The sequence below is a fragment of the Lupinus angustifolius genome, unplaced genomic scaffold, assembly GCF_001865875.1.
Source record: "Lupinus angustifolius cultivar Tanjil unplaced genomic scaffold, LupAngTanjil_v1.0 Scaffold_287, whole genome shotgun sequence".
NCBI lineage: Eukaryota > Viridiplantae > Streptophyta > Magnoliopsida > Fabales > Fabaceae > Lupinus > Lupinus angustifolius.
The window spans coordinates 211788-232606 of NW_017727606.1; the positions used below are offsets into that span (position 1 = coordinate 211788).

Sequence of the window (20819 nt, forward strand, 5' to 3'; positions counted from 1 at the left end):
TTTGATGATACAGATAGTAGATCGACTTCACTGTTGTAACCAGAGTCATCTTTATATGCAACATTTGCAGATGTAGATACTCCATCTTTCCCCCACCAGCTTGCTAGGACTCCATTCATTGGGACAATCTATTTTGTAATGCCCAGACTGTTTGCACTTATAGCACACTACTGGTGTTCTGCCCCTAGAATTTGGTCTTTTCCCTTTGGCAGGACCTCCTCTGCCTTGTCTCCTCCCACGCGCTTGACTCCCTTTCACAAACAGACCATCATCCTAATACCCTTCACCTACATTTTGTCTTCTTCCAGTGTGGGACAAAAGTGCAGATGTGATCTCATCCAATTTGATTGAGTCTTTCCAGTATGCCAATGTTCTCACCAAGTGTTCATAGGAATTTGGAAAAGAACACAATAATATTGTTGTTTTGTCCTCATCATCAACCTTCACATCAAGTTTATGCAAGTCATTGATCACTTGATTAAAATTGTTGAGATGTTGTTACAAATCAGCACCTTCCCGCATCTTTAGGCCATAGGTGTCTCTATTTCAAATACAACTTATTTGTTAGAGACTTGGACATAAACCGCTTCTCTAATGTCTCTCATACCTCTGTTGGTGACGTCAAATCGATAACATGATACATCACCTCATTCGATAGATAGAGTAGTATGGTTCATGCGGCCTTCTCCTTCAACTTTTCTCAATCCAGTTGATCCAAACCATCTGGTTTATTCTCACGTAGTGCCTTCTATTTGGTGCTTATATATGGTGCTCATTATAACAAGGGACATGAGTTTAATATATAATATTGATATTCTACTCTATTCTAATGTTAGGCAATGTGGAACTTCTTATAACAATATATTTCAAACATCCCCAACAATCTCCACTTTGATTGAAATAGACGAATATCTCGCTCCTTAGGAAATCTACACAAGAATCTTCACCTTAGCGAATATATGACTCCACCTTGCTCAATGTCTAATTCTCTTTAACTGATCCCCTACAACATAGACCTTTGACTATCCTTGACGATGTTACCAAGAGCCTAGCTCTCCAAACTTGTTGTGCAGCTTCACGTACCTCCAACAAATGGAAAACGCTGCCCAACCACCTATTGCTAGGAAGTCTTTCGATATATTGGACCATCTACACAGAAGTTCACCAACAATCGTCATCTTCAATACTCAATCAAACTGAACCTTGAAGCTTCCTTGGAAAGCCTCAACTGCTACCACCATGGTTTACTCTGACAATCCTAGTTCAAAAAACTATCATACTCCACCATTAGGAGCATACCCACAGCACACACCTTGTGTCAATGCTAACTAATGTCTATGTCACATCCTTGCATCCAAGCCAATGCCAATGTCACACCCCTGCATCTCTACCAATGCTCGTGTTACAACTTGCATCAAACACAATGCCCATGTTACACCCTACATCAAAGTCAGTCAGTGCCTCTATGCTTTTGTGGATATGCTAACAATTAACATCCTTCATTATGACGTCTCAGACATGCCATTAGGATATTCCACTTCTCATCTCAAACGAGAACATTCTCTCAACATGTAGAGAGATATTGTCAGCACTTGTCTTTGGGTCAAACTCAACACATGAGTCCCTATCTCCACCTTGATCCTAATCTAGTACATGAATTTCTAGGATTCTGGATCAACATATATCGCCTCCCACAATAGTTTCGCAATGTTTTCTTCTCCTTCAACCCATCTACTCTATCTTTGCCACTATATTTGACACACCTTGTCTAACCATCACGCCTTCATCCTCTTTAGTCATTATCTGTTGTATGGGTTAAGAGTCATCTACCAATTGGCTCTAATGCCAATTGTTGGGAACAAGCGAACAATCAAATAGTAAAAGAATATAGAGAAAAGAGAATAACACAAGGATTTGGTAACGAGGTTCAGCCAATTATGCCTACGTCCCAAGGAGCATTGAGAGGCTACCACTATGTATTATTAGAGAATTAAGATTAATGTTTGACTCTTCTTATCCTTGTTACATTAGGTTTACATAATATAAATATATAGCCCTCTACCTCAACCCATTTACATCACTCCAAACCCATAACTTGTATTGTTGTTATCTAGAGATATGAGTCATTGCATAACAGAACTCAAAAGATTGCTAACATCTTTAGAAATAAAGCCAACGTTCTCTCGTCCTCCAACTTGTCGTCTAAAAAAATATTTTTTGTCATATACGAGAACGACTTGCCAATTCAACTTCGGCGCCTTAAGCAACATAAATTCTCCTTTGTGATGGTAACTTATACCTACTCTTGGGAGTTACAAGATCATGAATATGTTCATTTGCAAATGTTTTAACAACATATTTTTCATTCGATTCTCGACCAATAGTCATTTGTGCTAAACATCCGGTTATAATATCTTTTTGGAGTTTTTTCACTTCTTGGTCTCTCTTTCTCTTTAAGTCTTCTTTAAAACAAACAAATCTTCGAGCTATTACAATATTCTTATCTAGCTTACTTGTATTCCTGTGGTCTTTTCTAAAGCTAAAACCAATGAAGTCATCATACATAATATAAAATTTATATGCATGATTTCCACTCTCAAACTCCATGCCAACATATGGAACCATATCTTTCTTAGTCACTTCATCTTCCACTTTATCTATTAATTTGATAATAAAAAAAATATATCAACTTTAAATATTTTCATATTCTTACATCAATATCCTATAAACAAACATATTACATAGGAGTAACAAAAAAGTAAACAAAAGCAAATATAAAACATAAAAACTTACCACATGGTGCATCACGTTGAAAATGACCATGAGATGTAGTTGCTGCATTTATTTTGGGTAGGAAGAAGAGACATTAGATGAGGAACAAGAGATTATAGAGGAATAAATTTGTGAATTGCATAAGAAGGAAAATAATGTTAATTGAATGGAGAAGAAAGGAATGTGAAGCAGGAGAGGATTCTTAACAGTGTTAGAGTTTAAGTTGAATGGAGAAGAAATGAATGTGAAGCACTAGGAAAATAACTATAATTAAATGGAGAGGAATAGATTTTATGTTGAATTGAAATTTTCTTTTAGAGCTAACCTTATATGGTTGGATATTAGTATCTAAGTTTAGTCCTATGAAATATTGGTTAAAGATTTAAAAAGGAAAATGACCAAATCATTACTCAATGGTTCAAACTCTCAAATAACACTTTTAGAGAAAATGTATAGAAGTTTTATAAATTGTTATTTTGTAATTTAGTATTCACCATTCATATCTACTTGCCATTGAATTTTTTTTAGAAGAATATTCTATGAGTGTTGGATGATATATTATCTATGTATAAATTTTTATATTCATAATTTAAAAATGATTACTTAAACAACAATTAGAATCTATAGGGACTAAAATAGCAATATTTTTGTGTATCAGAAACTAAATTGCTAATTTATAAGTACCATTTTATGAATATTTGTAACCAGATATGGTTATGCAAAGTGCAGAATAATGTAGCAATATATAGATATGGATAAACCATAAACCCTTTCATAAACCCCACAAATGGCTTCGATTCATTTTCTTCAACCCTTCTCTTCCATTCACCTTCGCAAATTCCACCCTTCAAATCCCAAATTCACAATCTTTCAACCCAAAAATCCACACCCAGTTAACGCCACCGTCAACTCAAGCGCCGCCGCCGTCGAATCCCCAAAACAACGCACCCGGAAGAAGAAAACCCCAGTTTCCGAAGAACAATCCAAGCTTCAAAACGAGACAAAAAACGACAACTTTGAACCACAAAACGCAGAAGATGAACAAGAAGAAGAAGAAAAGCTAGAAGATTACGACGATGGCATAACATTCCCCTACGATGAACCACCATTGATATGTTGCTTTGGCGCGGTTCAGAAGGAATTCGTGCCTACGGTGCGGGTGCAGCAATATCCGATGCACCCAGATAAATATTCGGAGTGGAAAATGCTGCAGTGGAAGCCGCCGGAGTTTGCACGTGCCGTAGGTGGGCCGCCATCAAATGTGGCGGTGTCCCACGTGCGACTCGGCGGTCGGGCAGCGTTTATGGGGAAGGTTGGGAAGGATTCGTTTGGTAAAGATCTTGTTTTGATGATGAATAATGAGAAGGTTCAAACAAGGGGTGTGAAATTTGATACTGATTATAAGACTGGTTGTGCTTATATGAAAGTTAAATTTGTGGATGGGAAGATGAAGATGGAGATTGTTAAGGAGGCTGCTGAGGATTCTCTTCATAGCTCTGAGTTGAATCTTGCTGTTTTGAAAGAGGTAATCTTTTTGTTTGCCATTTTTATATAATGATTGTTGATATGTTTGGTCATTTAGGTAGTGTTAGGTAGATGCACAGTGTTAAATTGCGGTTGTGATGTAAGGGTTTTGCGGTTATTGCGATTGCGGTCATTGTGACCGCTATAGTGTGAATTATTTTGTAATTAAAAAATAATTTTTGAATTTGATGCGATCTGTTGCGGCTCAAATGCAGTCCGATGCGGCATTGCAACTGCAATTGCGGTGTGATGTAGTTGTGGTGGTCACTGCAACCGCAATATTGAGGCCGCATCACGTGATGCTTTCTGCAATTTAAATTACTGATAGATGTGTAAGAATGACGAGATTATTACATGACATGAGAGGGATGATGTCCCCAATATGATTATGGGTTAAACCATGTTGGAGTTGCCTTGAGATGCTTGAATTGGTTTGAACAGGGTTGAGAATTGGCTTTGGACTGCATTGGGTGAGCACCTGAAAAGGGACTCCAACGCTCAAATTAATATTTATAGAGGTCAGTAGATAACTAAAGAGTGTAGAGAGATGATGAAGAATGGAGATTACTTCCTATGTAGTGGCCTCCTATATTTATACTAGCTGGGATGTGCTTACCTTGCTCTAAAGGAAGGTCCAATGACATCATGGAAGATGCTGTGGTCCTTTCCCATCAGTTTAGCAGGCCCATGCCAGGGCCTATGGCAGCTACTAGGCATCCAACAAGGGAGTCTTTCCTTGTAAGCTACCTTGCAGGCCAAATCCTAGGTCGGTCTGGATCTGGGGCCATGTCTTGGGTCTTACAAGTGCTAATCCTTTTGCGTTGACCGGCCCATTGGCTTATTGAGCTGCTCGTGGTCGGTCCAATAGGCATTTGAACATATGTTGAACCAAAGCAAAAGGACTAAAACCATTCTGTTGATGTCCTATTCTATTCTGTTCTATTATGTTATGCTTGGATTAGAGTTTGCAAAATGAATAGCACATTTCACATTATCAAACTTATTTATCTAACTCCTAATTTCATTTCTGCCATTTACTTTGTAAATGCCTTGAATAAGTTAATGATGATAATTACATTTAAGTGAAGTTGTAACACATTACCTCAATCTCCTTTTGTTGATTAAGTATATATAGATCTATGGTTAAATAGGTTTGGTAGTTGGTTCATTAGGCTAATGTGAGGTGACAATTGTCCAAGTGTATCCGAGTAGCATGGTTCTTGGAAAACTGATCTGGATGTACTTGATTTTGCAAACCTGGTTTTGGTCAAAAGTGGGTTTGCAGTGAACTGATGTAGATAATGTTGACTATAAGCATTTCCAATTTAATGAAAAGCAACTTTCTTTAACTTTCACTCAAACCATGGTTTGATAATTGAGATCAAATTTGCTTAGACATGTAGAACTGAAATATTGTCAAACATATTGAATTGAGGATGAAATTTGGTTTGCATTGTCTGAATGTGGATTTAGGCTGGGCAAACTATTAGCCAGGATTAGTTTGATATGGACATTGGTACAAAAATTTCCTGATTGTTTGGTTAAAGTATTTTCACTACAGTTGCATTTTCAAGGACTCTAACATGCCTTCGCCAATCATGTATTGTATGGTATTGTTAAATGTTAATGCAGTTAAGGCTTTTTATCGAACTGTTGTGGAAGTCGAAACACCAAAGTGCTTATTTTGACCCTTGTTTTTAAAATCCTTTGAGTTGATGATGATAAGATAACGAATACAGAAATTAGTTTGGTGTAATAGAACTTGTTGGGGAGGATTGCTTCATCCATTGGTATTTTAAGACGTGCTTGGTATGAGAAGTAAACAGAATTGTTGAAGGAGAATGAGTGAAGATCACTGTTAAGTTACAGCGTGCATCATAATTGAGCACATTGTTAATTTTGACTTCTTTTCCCGTTCTAAGGCTTCTCTTTTCACTTAAATCAAGCACACTCTTCATTTTGATGTTATAAAATTTGTCTGGCAAGGAAATCATCTGTTAGGTTTTGGGGTATAAGTAAATTGACAGTAATGGTAATAATTGCTAGTTCATGACTAAGACTTTTCTGCATGGATGGATATGTTTGAAGGGTGAAGTATGAACTGAACTTGTTGTAACTTCTTTTGTGTGGACTAATGCAGGCTAGGATTTTCCATTTCAATTCATCTGCTTTTTCACGCCGCTCGTTGGAATCAACTCTATTCAAAGCCATTAGGTGGTCCAAAAAGTTTGGTAGCCTTGTTTTTTTCGATTTAAACCTGCCATTACCTCTGTGGAGATCACGTGATGAAACAAGAAAAATAATAAAAAAAGCATGGAATCAAGCAGACATCATTGAAGTTTCAAGAAGTGAGCTAGAGTTCCTTCTAGATGAAGAATATTATGAGAGGAAGAGAAATTATGAGCCACAATACTATGCTGAAACTTATGAACAAACCAAGAAATCACTAAAGGAATATTACCATTACACTCCTGAGGAAATAGCACCTTTGTGGCATGACGGACTTAAATTCTTATTTGTGACCGATGGAACACTAAATATTCACTACTATACTCCTAATTTTGATGGGATGGTGATCGGAACCGAAGATGTGCTCATAACCCCATTTACTTGTGATAGAACTGGCTCGGGTGATGCTCTTGTGGCCGGTATTATGAGAAAGCTAACCACTTGTCCTGAAATGTTTGAGAATCAAGATGTTTTGGAGAGACAGCTACGCTTTGCTATTGCAGCAGGAATTATAGCACAATGGACTATTGGCGCAGTTAGAGGTTTCCCTACTGAAAGTGCTACACAGAATCTCAAGGAACAAGTTTATGTGCCTTCAATGTGGTGATAAGAATGGTTTTATGTCCTGAAACATTAGCTGGTATGTATTTTGATATTCTCCAACAGGGTTTCATGTCAAAATGGTAGCAGACAGAAGAACACCCTCAAGATTGCACAAATTGTCTTTCAGTACCACATCTCTAATGAGCATGGGTGTGTATCAATTGAAAATTTTGTAGGTAAGAATTGGACTCAATATTTTTGTAATGAATTTGCAGCTTGTTTTCCTTGTAATTCTTGTTTTACTTCTGATTTAATGTTATGTGCCTTTCCAACCTTCTATATATGTTAGAATCCATGATTAATTTGTACTTTAGAAGTTGTCCATTTATGTGTGAATTTTCCTTTGTTGGTTGATAAGTTAAATTATTAGCTCTAACTCATTCTCCAATATCAAACAATTTATGTCAAGAACGGGACTTTTGCTGTTTGAATATGTGCTCCTAGCAAGATTATAAAAAAGCTTCTTGGAAAGTTATAGAAAAGTCTATGCAATCTGCGAAAGAGAAAAATATGTATACACTGACAATATAAAAGTTTTTTACACTGTCATTGCATAATCCACTATTCATTTTCAATCATGATAGACTCTTAAATAAAAATAATACAAATGAATGATAGATGTTATTCTAATTGTATATAAATTTTTACATTGTCAATGCATAGATATTACACTCATTCGCTAATAGCTAAGGTCAAGAATAAAAAGGATACTTTGAAGTGTTGTACATCAAAGTAAACTGGTGTGATGAAATATAAATAAAAATTTCTGCTCGATGAGCTTTGAGAACATGGTTTGAGAAATTTTCCAAACCTCATTCATGTTCTAAAGCTTCATGATTTATTCCATTCTCTCTAAAATTCTCCAAAAACCATCTCATAACAGACCAATTAATCATAACATTAAGAAACACACAGATTAAAAGCTTTAACTAGTGGGAGATATAATTCAAGTAATTTGAAATATAAAAAAATATATTTATTTCGAATATCTTCATTACTATTAATTTGCTTTGGAAAATTTGACAGAAGCTGAAAATGACCAATATTTCATATAAACTTGATATTATATGATATTCTTTGATTAACAGAAAACAAAGTATATGCTAATTTTTCTACATCTAAATCATATGTTGTTCCTACCTTACTACAGTTTCTAACCTCATATACATGGTTATATCTATCATATCGTGTTGTAGAAATGCCACCATGTTTTTCAACTAAAGTGCCTTAAAAAAGCTTTCTTTGCACTTGGTATTTTGATGATCCTTTTGTATCAAATCATTTCATCAAACTAAGGTGATACCTATATATATATAGGTGATATGTACCCTAAAAGGTTATGTAGGTGATGCCTCATTATGTTCTTCAGCATGTGGTGGAATGTTAGATGATCCAGTAGATGTTAGCTTTTGAAGGGAAGTGTAATATTTTCTAAGGACCCTACCTTTGTTTTGGTTCCACCATTCTTCAGCTTCACTTTCTGTGAACCTTCTTTTACTGCATCAAAGTAATGAAATAATAAAAAATTAGAGAGAAAGCTAACAAAACTACATAAACTATTAAAAAAAATCATTCAAATAATTATAATAACCTAGTGCATTATATTTTCATGAAGATGTAATTACTTCTCATCAAACCAAAAGATGCTGATAAAGCAATAACCTGATACAAAACTTTTCATCAAGTTATCAACAAATAGGAGCACATGTCCTATGCATATGCTAATATTGTCTAAGAGTTTTAAAAAATGTATATCACTTAGGTGATATAAAGATACAAGAATTTGTCAAAGCAAATATCTACATGCACCATTGCTAATGAAAATCATATGGTTTACATGCAAATTTAAGCCACAAAAGATGATTTATTGTGAATATTTGAACATACATATATCTACATTAAGATAAAAATAATATCAATTTTGTGATGGTGAGTGTTAAGTATCAGCTATTTCAAACACACAAATCATGCAGAGGAGGCATTTTCATAGTTACAGTGCCCACTGTCATAGGACTGGATCGTGGTACTAATCCATAACGATCAAAATCGAATTACGACCCTATTAATAAAACAAATTTAATGAAGCAACAACTGGTATCATAGAGAAATGGCTATAAATCGGATAGTCTTGACCAATTTGAAAGCTCATTTAATGTAGTTGAAATATCTGAATTTTGGATTGTTGGTTTACCTAACGAAAACTCAATGGAATTGATAACTGTCTAAATGTTTTTTTATTGTCTAAATATTCAAGAATTATGACCATTCTAATACCCTCTTTCACCATGCATAAACTAAACCAACAATTAGAATAAGAAGTAAAAGTTGGGTGGATTGTTGGATGAACAAGTAACTGACCTGAATCTAACTCTTTTGAAAACTTTGATACCATCAGGCCTTAATATGAGTGTGACAAAAACACCACGTTCAAACTGTTCAATAACTTGTGTTTCTCCTTGTCTCATAGGCCTAGAAGATTCCAATGATCTAGAACCATTTCCTGATGTTTCAACTACTTGTGTTTCTCCTTGTCTCCCTGTTGTTGAATCCAACAACCTAGTACCATTTTCTGATGTTTGTGGAATCACTTCTCCTTCAATACTAGGCACAAATGACCCATTATTTTCTTGTAGGACATTTTCTTCAGCTTGAGATGAGTCAACTCTTGCAGTGTCAACATTTTCTGAGGTTTGTGGAATCGCTTCTCCTTCAATACTAGACACAAATGACCCATTACTTTCTTTAAGGACATTTTCTTCAGCTTGAGATGAGTCAACTCTTGCAGTGTCAACATTTTCTTCTACTATGTTATTTTTCTGTTTAGAAGAGTCATTATCTGATGCAACTATATCATGTTGTTTTTGTTCTTCAAGCTCCATCATTGATGCATTACTTTCTTGAAGAACATGTTCTTCTTCAGCTTGTGATGGATCAACTCTTGCAGTGTCAACATTTTCTTCTACTATGTGATTTTGCTGTTTAGAAGAGACGTTATCTGATGCAACTATATCATGTTGCTTTTGTTCTTCAAGCTCCATCGTTGATGCATTACTTTCTTGAAGAACATGTTCTTCAGCTTGTGAAGGATCAACTCTGGCAGCATCAACATTTTCTTCTACTATGTGATTTTTCTGTTTAGAAGAGTCATTATCTGAGGCAACTATATCATGTGTCTTTTGTTCTTGAAGCTCCACCATTGATGCGTTACTTTCTTGAAGAACATGTTCTTCTTCAGCTTGTGATGGATCAACTCTTGCACTGTCAACATTTTCTTCTACTATGTGATTTTTCTGTTTAGAAGAGTCATTATCTGAGGCAACTATATCATGTGTCTTTTGTTCCTGAAGCTCCACCATTGATGCATTACTTTCTTGAAGGACATGTTCTTCTTCAGCTTGTGATGGATCAACTATTGCAGCATCAACATTTTCTTCTTGTGCTTGTTGTTGCAGTTTAGAAGGGACAATAGGAGAAACATGTGTATCAGGTTCATTTTGTTGCTCAGATTCCAACTTTGATGGTTTGGAACATGTTTCAGATTCTAAAATTTCTTTTAGAAAATCTTCAGCTTGAGTATGAATGGTTCTTAAAATTGTACTTTCTGGAATTTCTGGTGGCAACTTGTCAGTCATTTCCTTCAGCTGAATAAAACCAAAGAAAGCAAGTTCAATTATTTAGCATCACTAAGTAGATATCCTATTTAATGTTCTTTTTACGTATACGATATGTATCCGATACATCGACACATATTTTTTCCAAAATACAAGATAGGAATATGTCCAGGGATACGCGTATAAAATAATAAAAACACATAAAATATGATAAAATTATAAGTGTAAATCAAAATATCTAAAGTAAAAAATATAATGGAAATTTAAAATCATTGCCCTCCATAACAAATTTATCTTATCCTATTTTAATGAAAACGAATATATCCTAAAATCATTGCCCTCCATAACAAATATATTTTATCCTACTTTAATGAAAACAAATTTATCTTATCTTGTTTTATTGGAAACGAATCTATCTTATCCTATTTTATTGGAAACGAACCTATCTTATCATGTTTTATTGGAAACGAATCTATCTATCCTATACTTTACTGAAAACGAATCCATATATCCTATATTTTATTGAAAACGAATCGGATACGTGTCTTAATATTTATTTATTTTATTTTTTTAATTTGTGGATACTCTATGGATACGTATCCTTCGTGAATCTGAGCGTATCCGTGTTGGATACGTGTCAGACACCGACACGTGAGGGTGTTTGATGAATCCGTGCTTCATAAGTTTTAAATAACAGTTTCGGAGACGTTGAAGACTTGATATTTCGGACAATTGCGGGCATTTATATTCGATACGACCACAATTATACTTATATATAAATATAAGTATAAGGATATCTAGATCAGAAGTACTTTAGGGGATACTTCTTATTAGGATTCTTGTTCAATGGCCCCTATTCCAAGAGTTGCAATGTAGCAAACTATTTCACTTTGTCCCTCATAACATGACTTTGGATCCCTTTTCCATATATTTCTTATAAAATAGTATAATAATTAGAGCTATGATCTTATAATACATAATGAAAATGCATAAAAAAAGAATATAAAATGAAAATACCTTATCTATAGTAGACTCTATAAATTCTTTTGTCATCATGAGATTAGAAAATTCCACTGCAGAAAAGGCAGTAGCTTCTGTAGCATTTCTCTGGAGCTTCAGAAGTTCCATGTCTTGCATGTCACTTTTCTTGTTTAAACTCCTCACCTATATATATAAAGTAATATGCATAAACTTGTCGGTAAATTATACTAGAACCTCCGAGATTTAATAAAATTATGTAAATCATCATTCTCCGATCTTTTATGCATGTACACAAACATTCTATAACTTATATATACATTAGATCGAATATCTTTTTACGTTGAACTCAGGGATATGATGAGTATAATTAAGTTAAATCTCGAAGGTGTCGGTGTATTTTACTGTAGACTTGTTAATCAGGACATAACATTTGTTTGTATGAAAATATAGTAAAATGGTGTTACACTTACTTGGTTTTGCAATTTTGAGACTTCTTCCTTCAAAAGCTCACTTGTCTTTCTCAAATTATCAATCCGATTAGAAACTCTAGGACTAGAAGAACGTGGAGGACTCGGTTTTCTTGGACATGGTGCAACCAATGTTGAATTTTCATGAAGATTTTGTTGAGGTAAAGCTGTTTTCAAAGCATTCTGAATAGCACTCAATGAACTTGGAAATGCAATATCTTTCAATTGTAATAGTGATGGAACTTGAGAAGCTCTAACAAATGAAGTAGAATCATATTTACTTCCACCTTTACTATTCCTTATCTCAAGGTATTTTATAGGTTCAATGGCAGGAGATAACAGAATTCTTGATGACTTTGCTACTCCATCAATGGAACTATGAGAAGGTGTAGCTTTCAAAGTGCTTAATATTTCTTTGCCACCAATGGAGCCTGGAGAAGGATTAGCTTTCCTTTGAAACATTGAAGCAGTACCAGCTTCAATAGCCTTAAGCTTAGCATAACAAGCATCACATACCCGATGCGGTTTGTCCGGTGTTGGAGCCAATGATGCGTTCAATACCTTTCTTGAACTACAAGCATGACAATATACTAAGCCACAATTGTAACAATTGTGTCTTTTTCTAGTTAAACCAAAACCTTGTCTACAACCAGAGCAACCAGATTGGTCATTTCCAACAACCCATTTATGGATACATATACAAGATGTGAAGTTTGAACCACATGAGATATGTTTCACATGTCTATCTTTTAAGGCTGAAACCAATGTTGGAGATTTCTTATCTTCTATGTCACCATGTCCCAATCTTCCATTAGTACCTTTTCCCCAAGTATATAGTTCACTTTTCGATGTTAAGACAGCAACGTGTTGTTCTCCACATGATATTTCCTCAACAAACTCACCTAGTAACTTGTCTTGGACTAGAGTAGGTACTTTTCCAGTTGACAAAGGATTTCCTAGTTGACCATTTTCGGTTCCTCCCATTGTAAAAACATGGCCGGATGTTGTGAGAGCAACAGTCATGGTGTGTCCACATGAAACCTGGTGGAAATTATATTCCATAAGCGAAGAGACACGGGTTGGTTGTAGGTATGTTTCTTTGTTTCCATGGCCTAATCGATATTTGTCGCCGTCGCCCCATGTGAAGAGTTTCCATGATGTAACATTTGAACCTGATTGAAATGAAACCTCTATAATAGCTGCAGTGTGCCATACTCCACATGCAACCTTAATAGTCCTTAGTCCACTTAACAATTGTACCTCCTTTGGGTACATCACACTCTCTTGATCTCCATGGCCTAACACACCAAATGTTCCATCACCAAATGTAAACAATTTTCCATTTGAAGTTGCCAATGCTGAATGCCATGTTCCACATGCAACTGATACAACTTGAAGTCCTACCAAAGGGCCATCGACCCTTTTCGGTATCCAGTGACTAGCCTCAGTGCCATGGCCTAGAAGTCCAACATTATGTGCACCATCACCCCATGTAAAAATATCTTCGGATTTAGATATGGCACATGTATGATACTCTCCACATGCAACAAAATCCAAATTAGTTGCTGCTGGAAATTCAACTAGTTGAGGGCTGCAAAAGTCTCGGTCAGTTCCATGACCAAGTCTGCCTCCGGACTCCTCTCCCCAAGTAAAAACTTCTCCTTGTCTCGTTACAACCGCGATGTGGCGCACACCACACGCAATCTGGTTAGCATCAAGAACAACATTTGACTCTAGTGACTTGGGAATTAGCACATCTATTTTGCTAGGGGCTTGAATTCCATTCCCATCTGATGCAACCCCTTCTGCCAAAACCTCTCCCCATATGTAAACATCTCCTAGTGACTCTATGTCATCTGGTTCTGATCCTCCACTTGCATTGCTAGGTAAACTAGACACACTAACACGGAAACCATCACCGATGCTCGTCCTTGGTTGCATATTTGTGCGTTCTAAACCCACATCTGAGCTTGCGAAACACGATGAAAAGTCGGGAGAAATTGAATCATTAGAATCCTTGCTAGGAACAATGCCTCAATGCTGCACCAAGAGAATGACCATTCTGAATATAGTAAAATATAGACTTGCATTAAAATAAAACATAAACATCTTTCAAAGCTTCTATCTATCAAGATGGACCCTTGCAGATGTAGAATCTCAAACAACTAAGAGCAAAATTGGCAGAAATTGGTATATTCACATATCAAGTTAAATATTTACCAAAATGTTCATCTAAGTTTTTAATTTTATTCTTGGAAATCCAATCAACAACATCAATGTGTCATATAACCAGAAGTGCTAAGAAGTTATTTGGGTTAGGATTTTCAAATATATATTATCATATACATTGCATAACTTTTGTTGACATTTTGCTAAGAACATGTACATGAAACCCAAATGATATGCACAAGTGTTATACAGCACTTTTACATCCTTAAATATTAAAGGATAAGTCTCACCCTTAAACATGACCCTTAAGTATCATCTAGCATCTAAGGACAAAGTATTCAACCTTTACTTACTGCTCTCTATCTTGGGATAGTTTATGAAACAGAACAAAATTTCCAATTCTTTTCCTTTCTATGAGGAAGCCAAATCAGTGTTACATCCTGTTAATGCCAATAAACATGAAAATAGTCAGATATCAAATTCTAAAGACTGGACTATATGCATGTTTAATTCTTGAACCAAATTTTAATTCTTAGTAACATGATGCCTTTTTCTTTTAAGCAATGACTAGCTTCAAAATAATGAGAAGAAAAGTAAATTTTAGTTGGTAAAGCACCTAACCAACTAAGCTTTAATATCATATTACCATATAAATTTGGCATAATGAAGCCATAGCACTATAATTGTTTTCATGTTTTCTCTTTAAGTGCTGGGAAATGAGGAATGTACTAGATAGATCTTGTTAAGGTTCCATCTCAAAACCAATTGACAATGAGAGGAGTAGCTAACAAGTATTTAAACCATTCCCGAGATAATGAGGTAGGCAATGTGAGACTTACTTCCCAACATGTCCCCTCCACAGAAGTCTGTCGAAGTAGATCAAAGGTTAACTTTGAACCATAACTAAAGGACATATTTCGGACCATGACAACTGAAAAAAAGTTGAGTTTTGGCTCTGATATCATATTACAGTTATATCTCAAAACCAATTGGCAATAAGAGGAGTAGCCAACAAGTATTTAAATCATTTTTGAGACAATGAGGTAGACAATATGAAACTTACTTTCCAATAAATCTCCATACAAGTAGACTGGATACTATATTCGACCTAAAATATTAAGACGTTAGGTAAGAATTAAATCCACTTATATGTGTTCAACTTGCCTAGTTCTATCAACTATGAGATTTTCCATAATCACAAAATAAAATAAAGAATGAGACTTTCTTCACACTTTGACACTCTAACAGAAATACTATACACCATTGAACAAGTTAGGCTAAGTAAATCAAAATCCCATTTTACCTTATAAGAACAAGGGCAAATAAAAATCACTTTACAACATGGTAAAGTCAAATCAGAAATTTTTGCACTCTTGCATTAATAAACACCCTCTAACCAAGACAAAATATGTGACACATTAATTGAATTTTTATGCCCTTCAGTTAACTTCATAATAAAACCAAAGTACATAACAATTTCATACACATAATAGCCATACAATCTGTCAATATATAATGGTAGACAAGTTTTGGTGAAACTTACTAGCAAGATCTTTCATTCCATTGCAAAATATGGTATAGAAACAACCAAGAACAAAACTCAAGGATAACAACACCATGAAGTGGTGCAACCCAAATCATTATAGATCCTTATTTTTAGTACTTCAAGTTTTCATCCAAAACCTCCAATATTATTTTCACCAAATGTGATCTTCAACAATCTTGATGAAAAAATAGGAAAGAAAGACTAGACAAGATATAAAGCACCAAAGCTCATACAATAACTTATTGGGTATCGGAATCTAATGAGAACATTTCATGCAACTCATAAAATCATGGAAATTTGTCAAATGTGGTTATGAATATTATAGGATTATTATAAAGTGTCTCAAAGTTTTTCTTTTGATCAAAGTTGTATTTGGAAGAAGAAGAAAGCCATGCATAAAATTGCAAGATGAGTAAGAGAGAGAAAGGTGGCGACATGAGAGGAAAGTAGAGGGTGAGATCTATAGAAACTTCGCAGCTTAAAAGAAAATAAATGAATGTTAGGATTGTAAGATATTTGGATCAATTATTTGCATGGCATTCACATATACCAACTAACTAAGCGAATTTTGCAACTTGTTTTTTGGGTCTCCATAAAAAAACAGACATCTCATATCTTGTTGTCCCCTACTAGTAATAATAATAAGTAACAACAACAGATAAATTTTTATTAATTCTAAACAATATATGAGTTTGAGATAATAAATCTTTGTTCCTCCATAGATATTTTATGCATAGGGACCAAAAATATTGTCATTGGATTCTTGTAAGTTTACAAAATTTCAAATGAGTCATTGAATTCAAGTGTTCAATGGTTATTGCATGAAATGTTTAGTATTATTATTATTTTATGTAAGATAGACAAGATATATGATTCATTTTTTTTAAATATCTTTCAAAAATATTATAAAGGGCACAAAGGTCATCTTACAGTAAATATTTGATATTTTCCATGAGAATTTAGTGAATTCAACATTCTCACCCCTTTCACATTTTCAGATTTTTGGACATTTACTTTCTTGAACATAATTATTTCAAATCTTCTATCAAATGGGAGCTCTTACATTTTAAAGGGAGATTCTTATGGATGTTTTCACATTGTTTTAAATATGTTATTATATTAATCTCGTATTGCTTAATATTAGAATGAAATGAAATAATCAATATTATATATTCGACTTAAACACTTGTTATTATTTGCAACACTCCAAATAAAAGCACCACATATGTATTTGGGCCCATGAATGTGTTAGAGCTTATAATTCTTATTCTCTAATAATATATTGGTCGCTCTCGGAGATATAAACATAATTGACTAACTATTATTAAATTTTTTTGTCTTCTTCTCTTCTATTTATTTTATGCCCTTTATTTAATTGTTTGTAGTAGCGCAACAATCATTTCCACTACACCATCATTCATATCAAACATCATAGTAATGTTATAAGTTCCTTTTGGTAGTAGTATATAGGTAGAGGCTACACAATGGAAACACAAGAGGAGATACCTATATAATATGGAAAAGGGTAGACAACGAATTTTAAAAGTGATAGAACATGAAATGGTTACGATATGATATAAATTTAGTATTTGTTATTTGTTAACCTCAATCCTTAAGGAATCAAATAAGGAAGGAATTTATTTATTTAAAAACTATATATGTAAATATACAAAAAAAATTTATCAACGGATGTTGGTTCAAGTGGTACATGCTTGGTTCTCCTTAAGTAAAATCTCGGGTTCGAGTCTTGTGGATGGAAAAAAATATACAATTTTTTTTTGTTCGAGAAACACATCTTTATAATAAAATAACTCATCATTTATTCATTTGATAAATGATCATGTTTCCTATGATACAGTTTGTAAAATGGTTAGCATAAATTCAAATATGTAGTTAACTCAAAATTTGAAATGAATGGTGTGACTCATCTATAATATATTTTAGTCAGTAATTTCTACTATTGAATTTGATGAGCAATTGATATCATTACACTCAATTAATGTATCTATATATTAAAATTCGACATAATTTAAGACACATTAGACTCTCTACTCTACCAACCTTGTTGTCTCCTCAAACTTCAACCTTTGGTGTTCCCATTTTATTGAATAGAGTTTTATTGTCCTCATATTTATTGAGGAGTTTTACATATTTGATGATCTAAAGCTTATTAATTATCACAGATGTTCTCCAACTCCATTAAGGTATGTTCCTTTGATCAATCTCGAATGGTGGTATAATTCCATTGTATTTTGGATTCCAAGAATAATAGTTCTCCACTTCCTTGTTTGAGAATTGCATTATAAGGATCTACTTTTGCAATCTCACTAAAAATATTCTTGACTTACTACCATTTCTCATACTCAAAGAGATATTATTTTAGTGATGTTTGGTTGTATAGAAAAAGAAGAGAAAAAGTGATTTATCTCCCCCACTCTTCACTGAATAAGGATTTGTTGTCCCAAATTATGTTTCAAACCATGTCGATGATCAATGAAAATATTTTTTATCAATTAAAAAAAATCAAATGTTCATTATTTTTTGTTTTTTTGTTTCAATATTATTGATGCATGACATAGTTTGATATACAGTTTGGGACAATAAATATGGGTTCCTCTTCCCTCCCATTTTCTCCTCACTTGGGAGGAGAAAGAGATTTTGTGGGGTCATCTCCTTTTTCTCTCTCTCCTAAATTAAATGTCATGTCTCTTCAACTTCTCTCCTCTTACTCTCTTTCTCTTCTATTTCTACCCTTCTAAATGAAGGCAAAGGTATCTTAGATCTTTTTTTATGTTGATAGCTCCTTGATCTTTTGAATGAACTAGTCATTTGCAGTGGCAAATAGCATGTGTGTCGATTTTCCAACATTGATCTTCCATTAATATTTTCCTTCTCATTTTTTGGTGTAGTCATCTATGCGCCTTCAATAATGCCTCAAAGATCTTGTCCAAACAAATAGAATTTTGTATGAGTGTTCCACATGTTATAATTGTTGTTGTTGACCTTCTTCATCATGCTCGATGAAGATGCAAGATCCTCCATAACAATTGGCCGTCACTCGTTACTAAACCAATCTAACTTGGTCCCATACCAATCAGCTATCATAGTCTCAAATTGTGTACTCGCAAAATCTTCACATACTTTGGTCCTTGACCATTCATGAACACATGAACTAGTAAGCCCTAGATTGCTTATTCTGATACCAAATGCTATAATTATTGAATGTGAGATTCATATATGTAATACAATGTAAAACTAGACATGATTGAGAAGCTAATGAACGACCTTATTATGCTCACAATAACAATATGATATGACAATTGTCCAAGCTCTTTTATGCAACTATGTAAAAGATAGTAGAAAGGAGATCATATTCTATGTAAATATAGTGATAGTCCTCACATTTTTTGTAGGCTCCATGTGAGAAAAAATTAGGGTTCATGTGAACACCCATTAAAAAACTAGTGTCTTAATCGATTAACTTGCTAATATCATCATATCAATTAATAACTGAATTCTAGATAATCAATTACACTAACTACTTAATTGATTTTATTGAGTTAAAGATGTTTTTTTTATGTAAGGAATGTATAGTAAACTACCTATATGATATGCATATTGATAAGTGCTAAACATACCTAAATTTCATACACTTTTACAATTGTAAATTTGTATGTGTATCTTCGTTTTATGTATTTTGTAGGATTTAAAATGAAGAAAAGAAGAAAAAAGACTCATTGTCAACAAAGCAAAAAAGTCAAGAAAATCAAGGTGCTCAACCAGGCAGCTAAGTGTGGAACAAGTCCAGCTGAACTGACCTGGACACCAGCTTGACCAGGACACCAGCCTGACCTAGACCAAACTGTTCAACCAGGCAGCCGAGCGGACCTACTTAGCCGCTCAGCCTAGCACCAAACTAGACCTGGCACGGTAAGAAATTCAGCTTGACACGGTTAGACACGAGCTTGGCACAAGCCCAAGCTGCTGAACAAGCAGCTCAACGATCCAACCAAGCAGTTTAGCGGAGAACCAGACTCCTGACCAGATCAGCAAGCACTAGGCCACGTCCCAGTCAACAAGGTCAAAAGCTGCTGAACAATCATCTTAGCGAAGCACCAAGCCACGTCCCAGTCAACACGGTCAGAAGCTGCTGAACAAGCAGCTTAGCAGTGAAGCAGGTGCGTTGAGCGGTGTGCATCAGACTTGACTTAACCATCAAGCAAACCATGAAGTCATCCATGACCTCACCTCAAGTAGCCCACCATAGGCTTTTCAGAGGTAGCTCACAATAGCTGGTCTCATAGCCCACAACTGAAGGGTTTGGTCAACGGCTTAGCGGTCCAGCCAAGCAGCTCAACGGTCCAACATTGAGGCCTATAAATAGAGACCATTTCATTCGAGCAAGAGATACCAAAATAGATCAAAAACACTTGAAAGAAAGAAATCTCTCACTAGAAACCTCTATCTGAAGTTCTTTCTTCATTTCTTAGTTTAGAGCTTTTAATTTGAAGTAAGTTTTGTATTTTTTACTTTAGAATTCAAGAGGAGAAAAGGAGAAGGCAAATGAGATGCAAAAATCAATTTTGTACTCTCATTCGGAACTCAAAAGCATCCAATCCTTGGATGGATGGCTCATGCTCCTAAACATTTTCTTTTGAATAAAGGTTATGTAATTTCTACTTCTTAATTTACAAAAGTTTGAATTTTAATCATTCAAGTTGGTGCTATGGTTAATTTTATTTGTTTGAGAAGTACTTAATGCTCTTTTTAGATTGATCACCTAAAAAATGATTTCAAGTCAATAAAATTACTTGTCTCAAACACTTAACAAATAAACTAAGAAGTAGTTGTACTACTTAGTTTATTTGCCAAGTTAAGCATGCTTTTCTTAAGATCTTACATTCATCACTCATTCAA

General features: G+C 34.6%; 2 protein-coding genes across 4 annotated transcripts in view; one reads left to right on the forward strand and one right to left on the reverse strand.

The window, feature by feature from the left end:
- The first annotated feature begins 3517 nt into the window (after positions 1–3517).
- The window catches only part of LOC109340922 (fructokinase-like 1, chloroplastic), an 18853-nt gene continuing 1551 nt past the window's right edge, over positions 3518–20819 (forward strand). The window contains exons 1-3 of one of the 3 annotated variants that reach the window (XR_002106866.1): positions 3518–4297; positions 6437–7246; positions 13277–13288. Coding sequence is in view for 2 of the 3 variants with exons in the window: in XM_019578689.1 (XP_019434234.1) it covers positions 3560–4297; positions 6437–7132 (1434 nt within the window). In the remaining variant the exon portion in view is untranslated. Of the gene's footprint in view, positions 4298–6436; positions 7465–13276; positions 13289–20819 lie in introns of those variants that run through there. The other 2 variants (XM_019578689.1, XM_019578688.1) reach the window with 2 other exon arrangements.
- LOC109340921 lies at positions 8130–14226 on the reverse strand. Its single transcript, XM_019578687.1, has 4 exons — positions 12191–14226; positions 11757–11903; positions 9487–10769; positions 8130–8625 (listed from the first exon to the last, which is right to left on the reverse strand). Exons 1-4 carry the CDS (start codon positions 14126–14128, stop codon positions 8466–8468), a joined length of 3528 nt encoding a protein of 1175 aa, XP_019434232.1. The 5' UTR covers positions 14129–14226; the 3' UTR covers positions 8130–8465.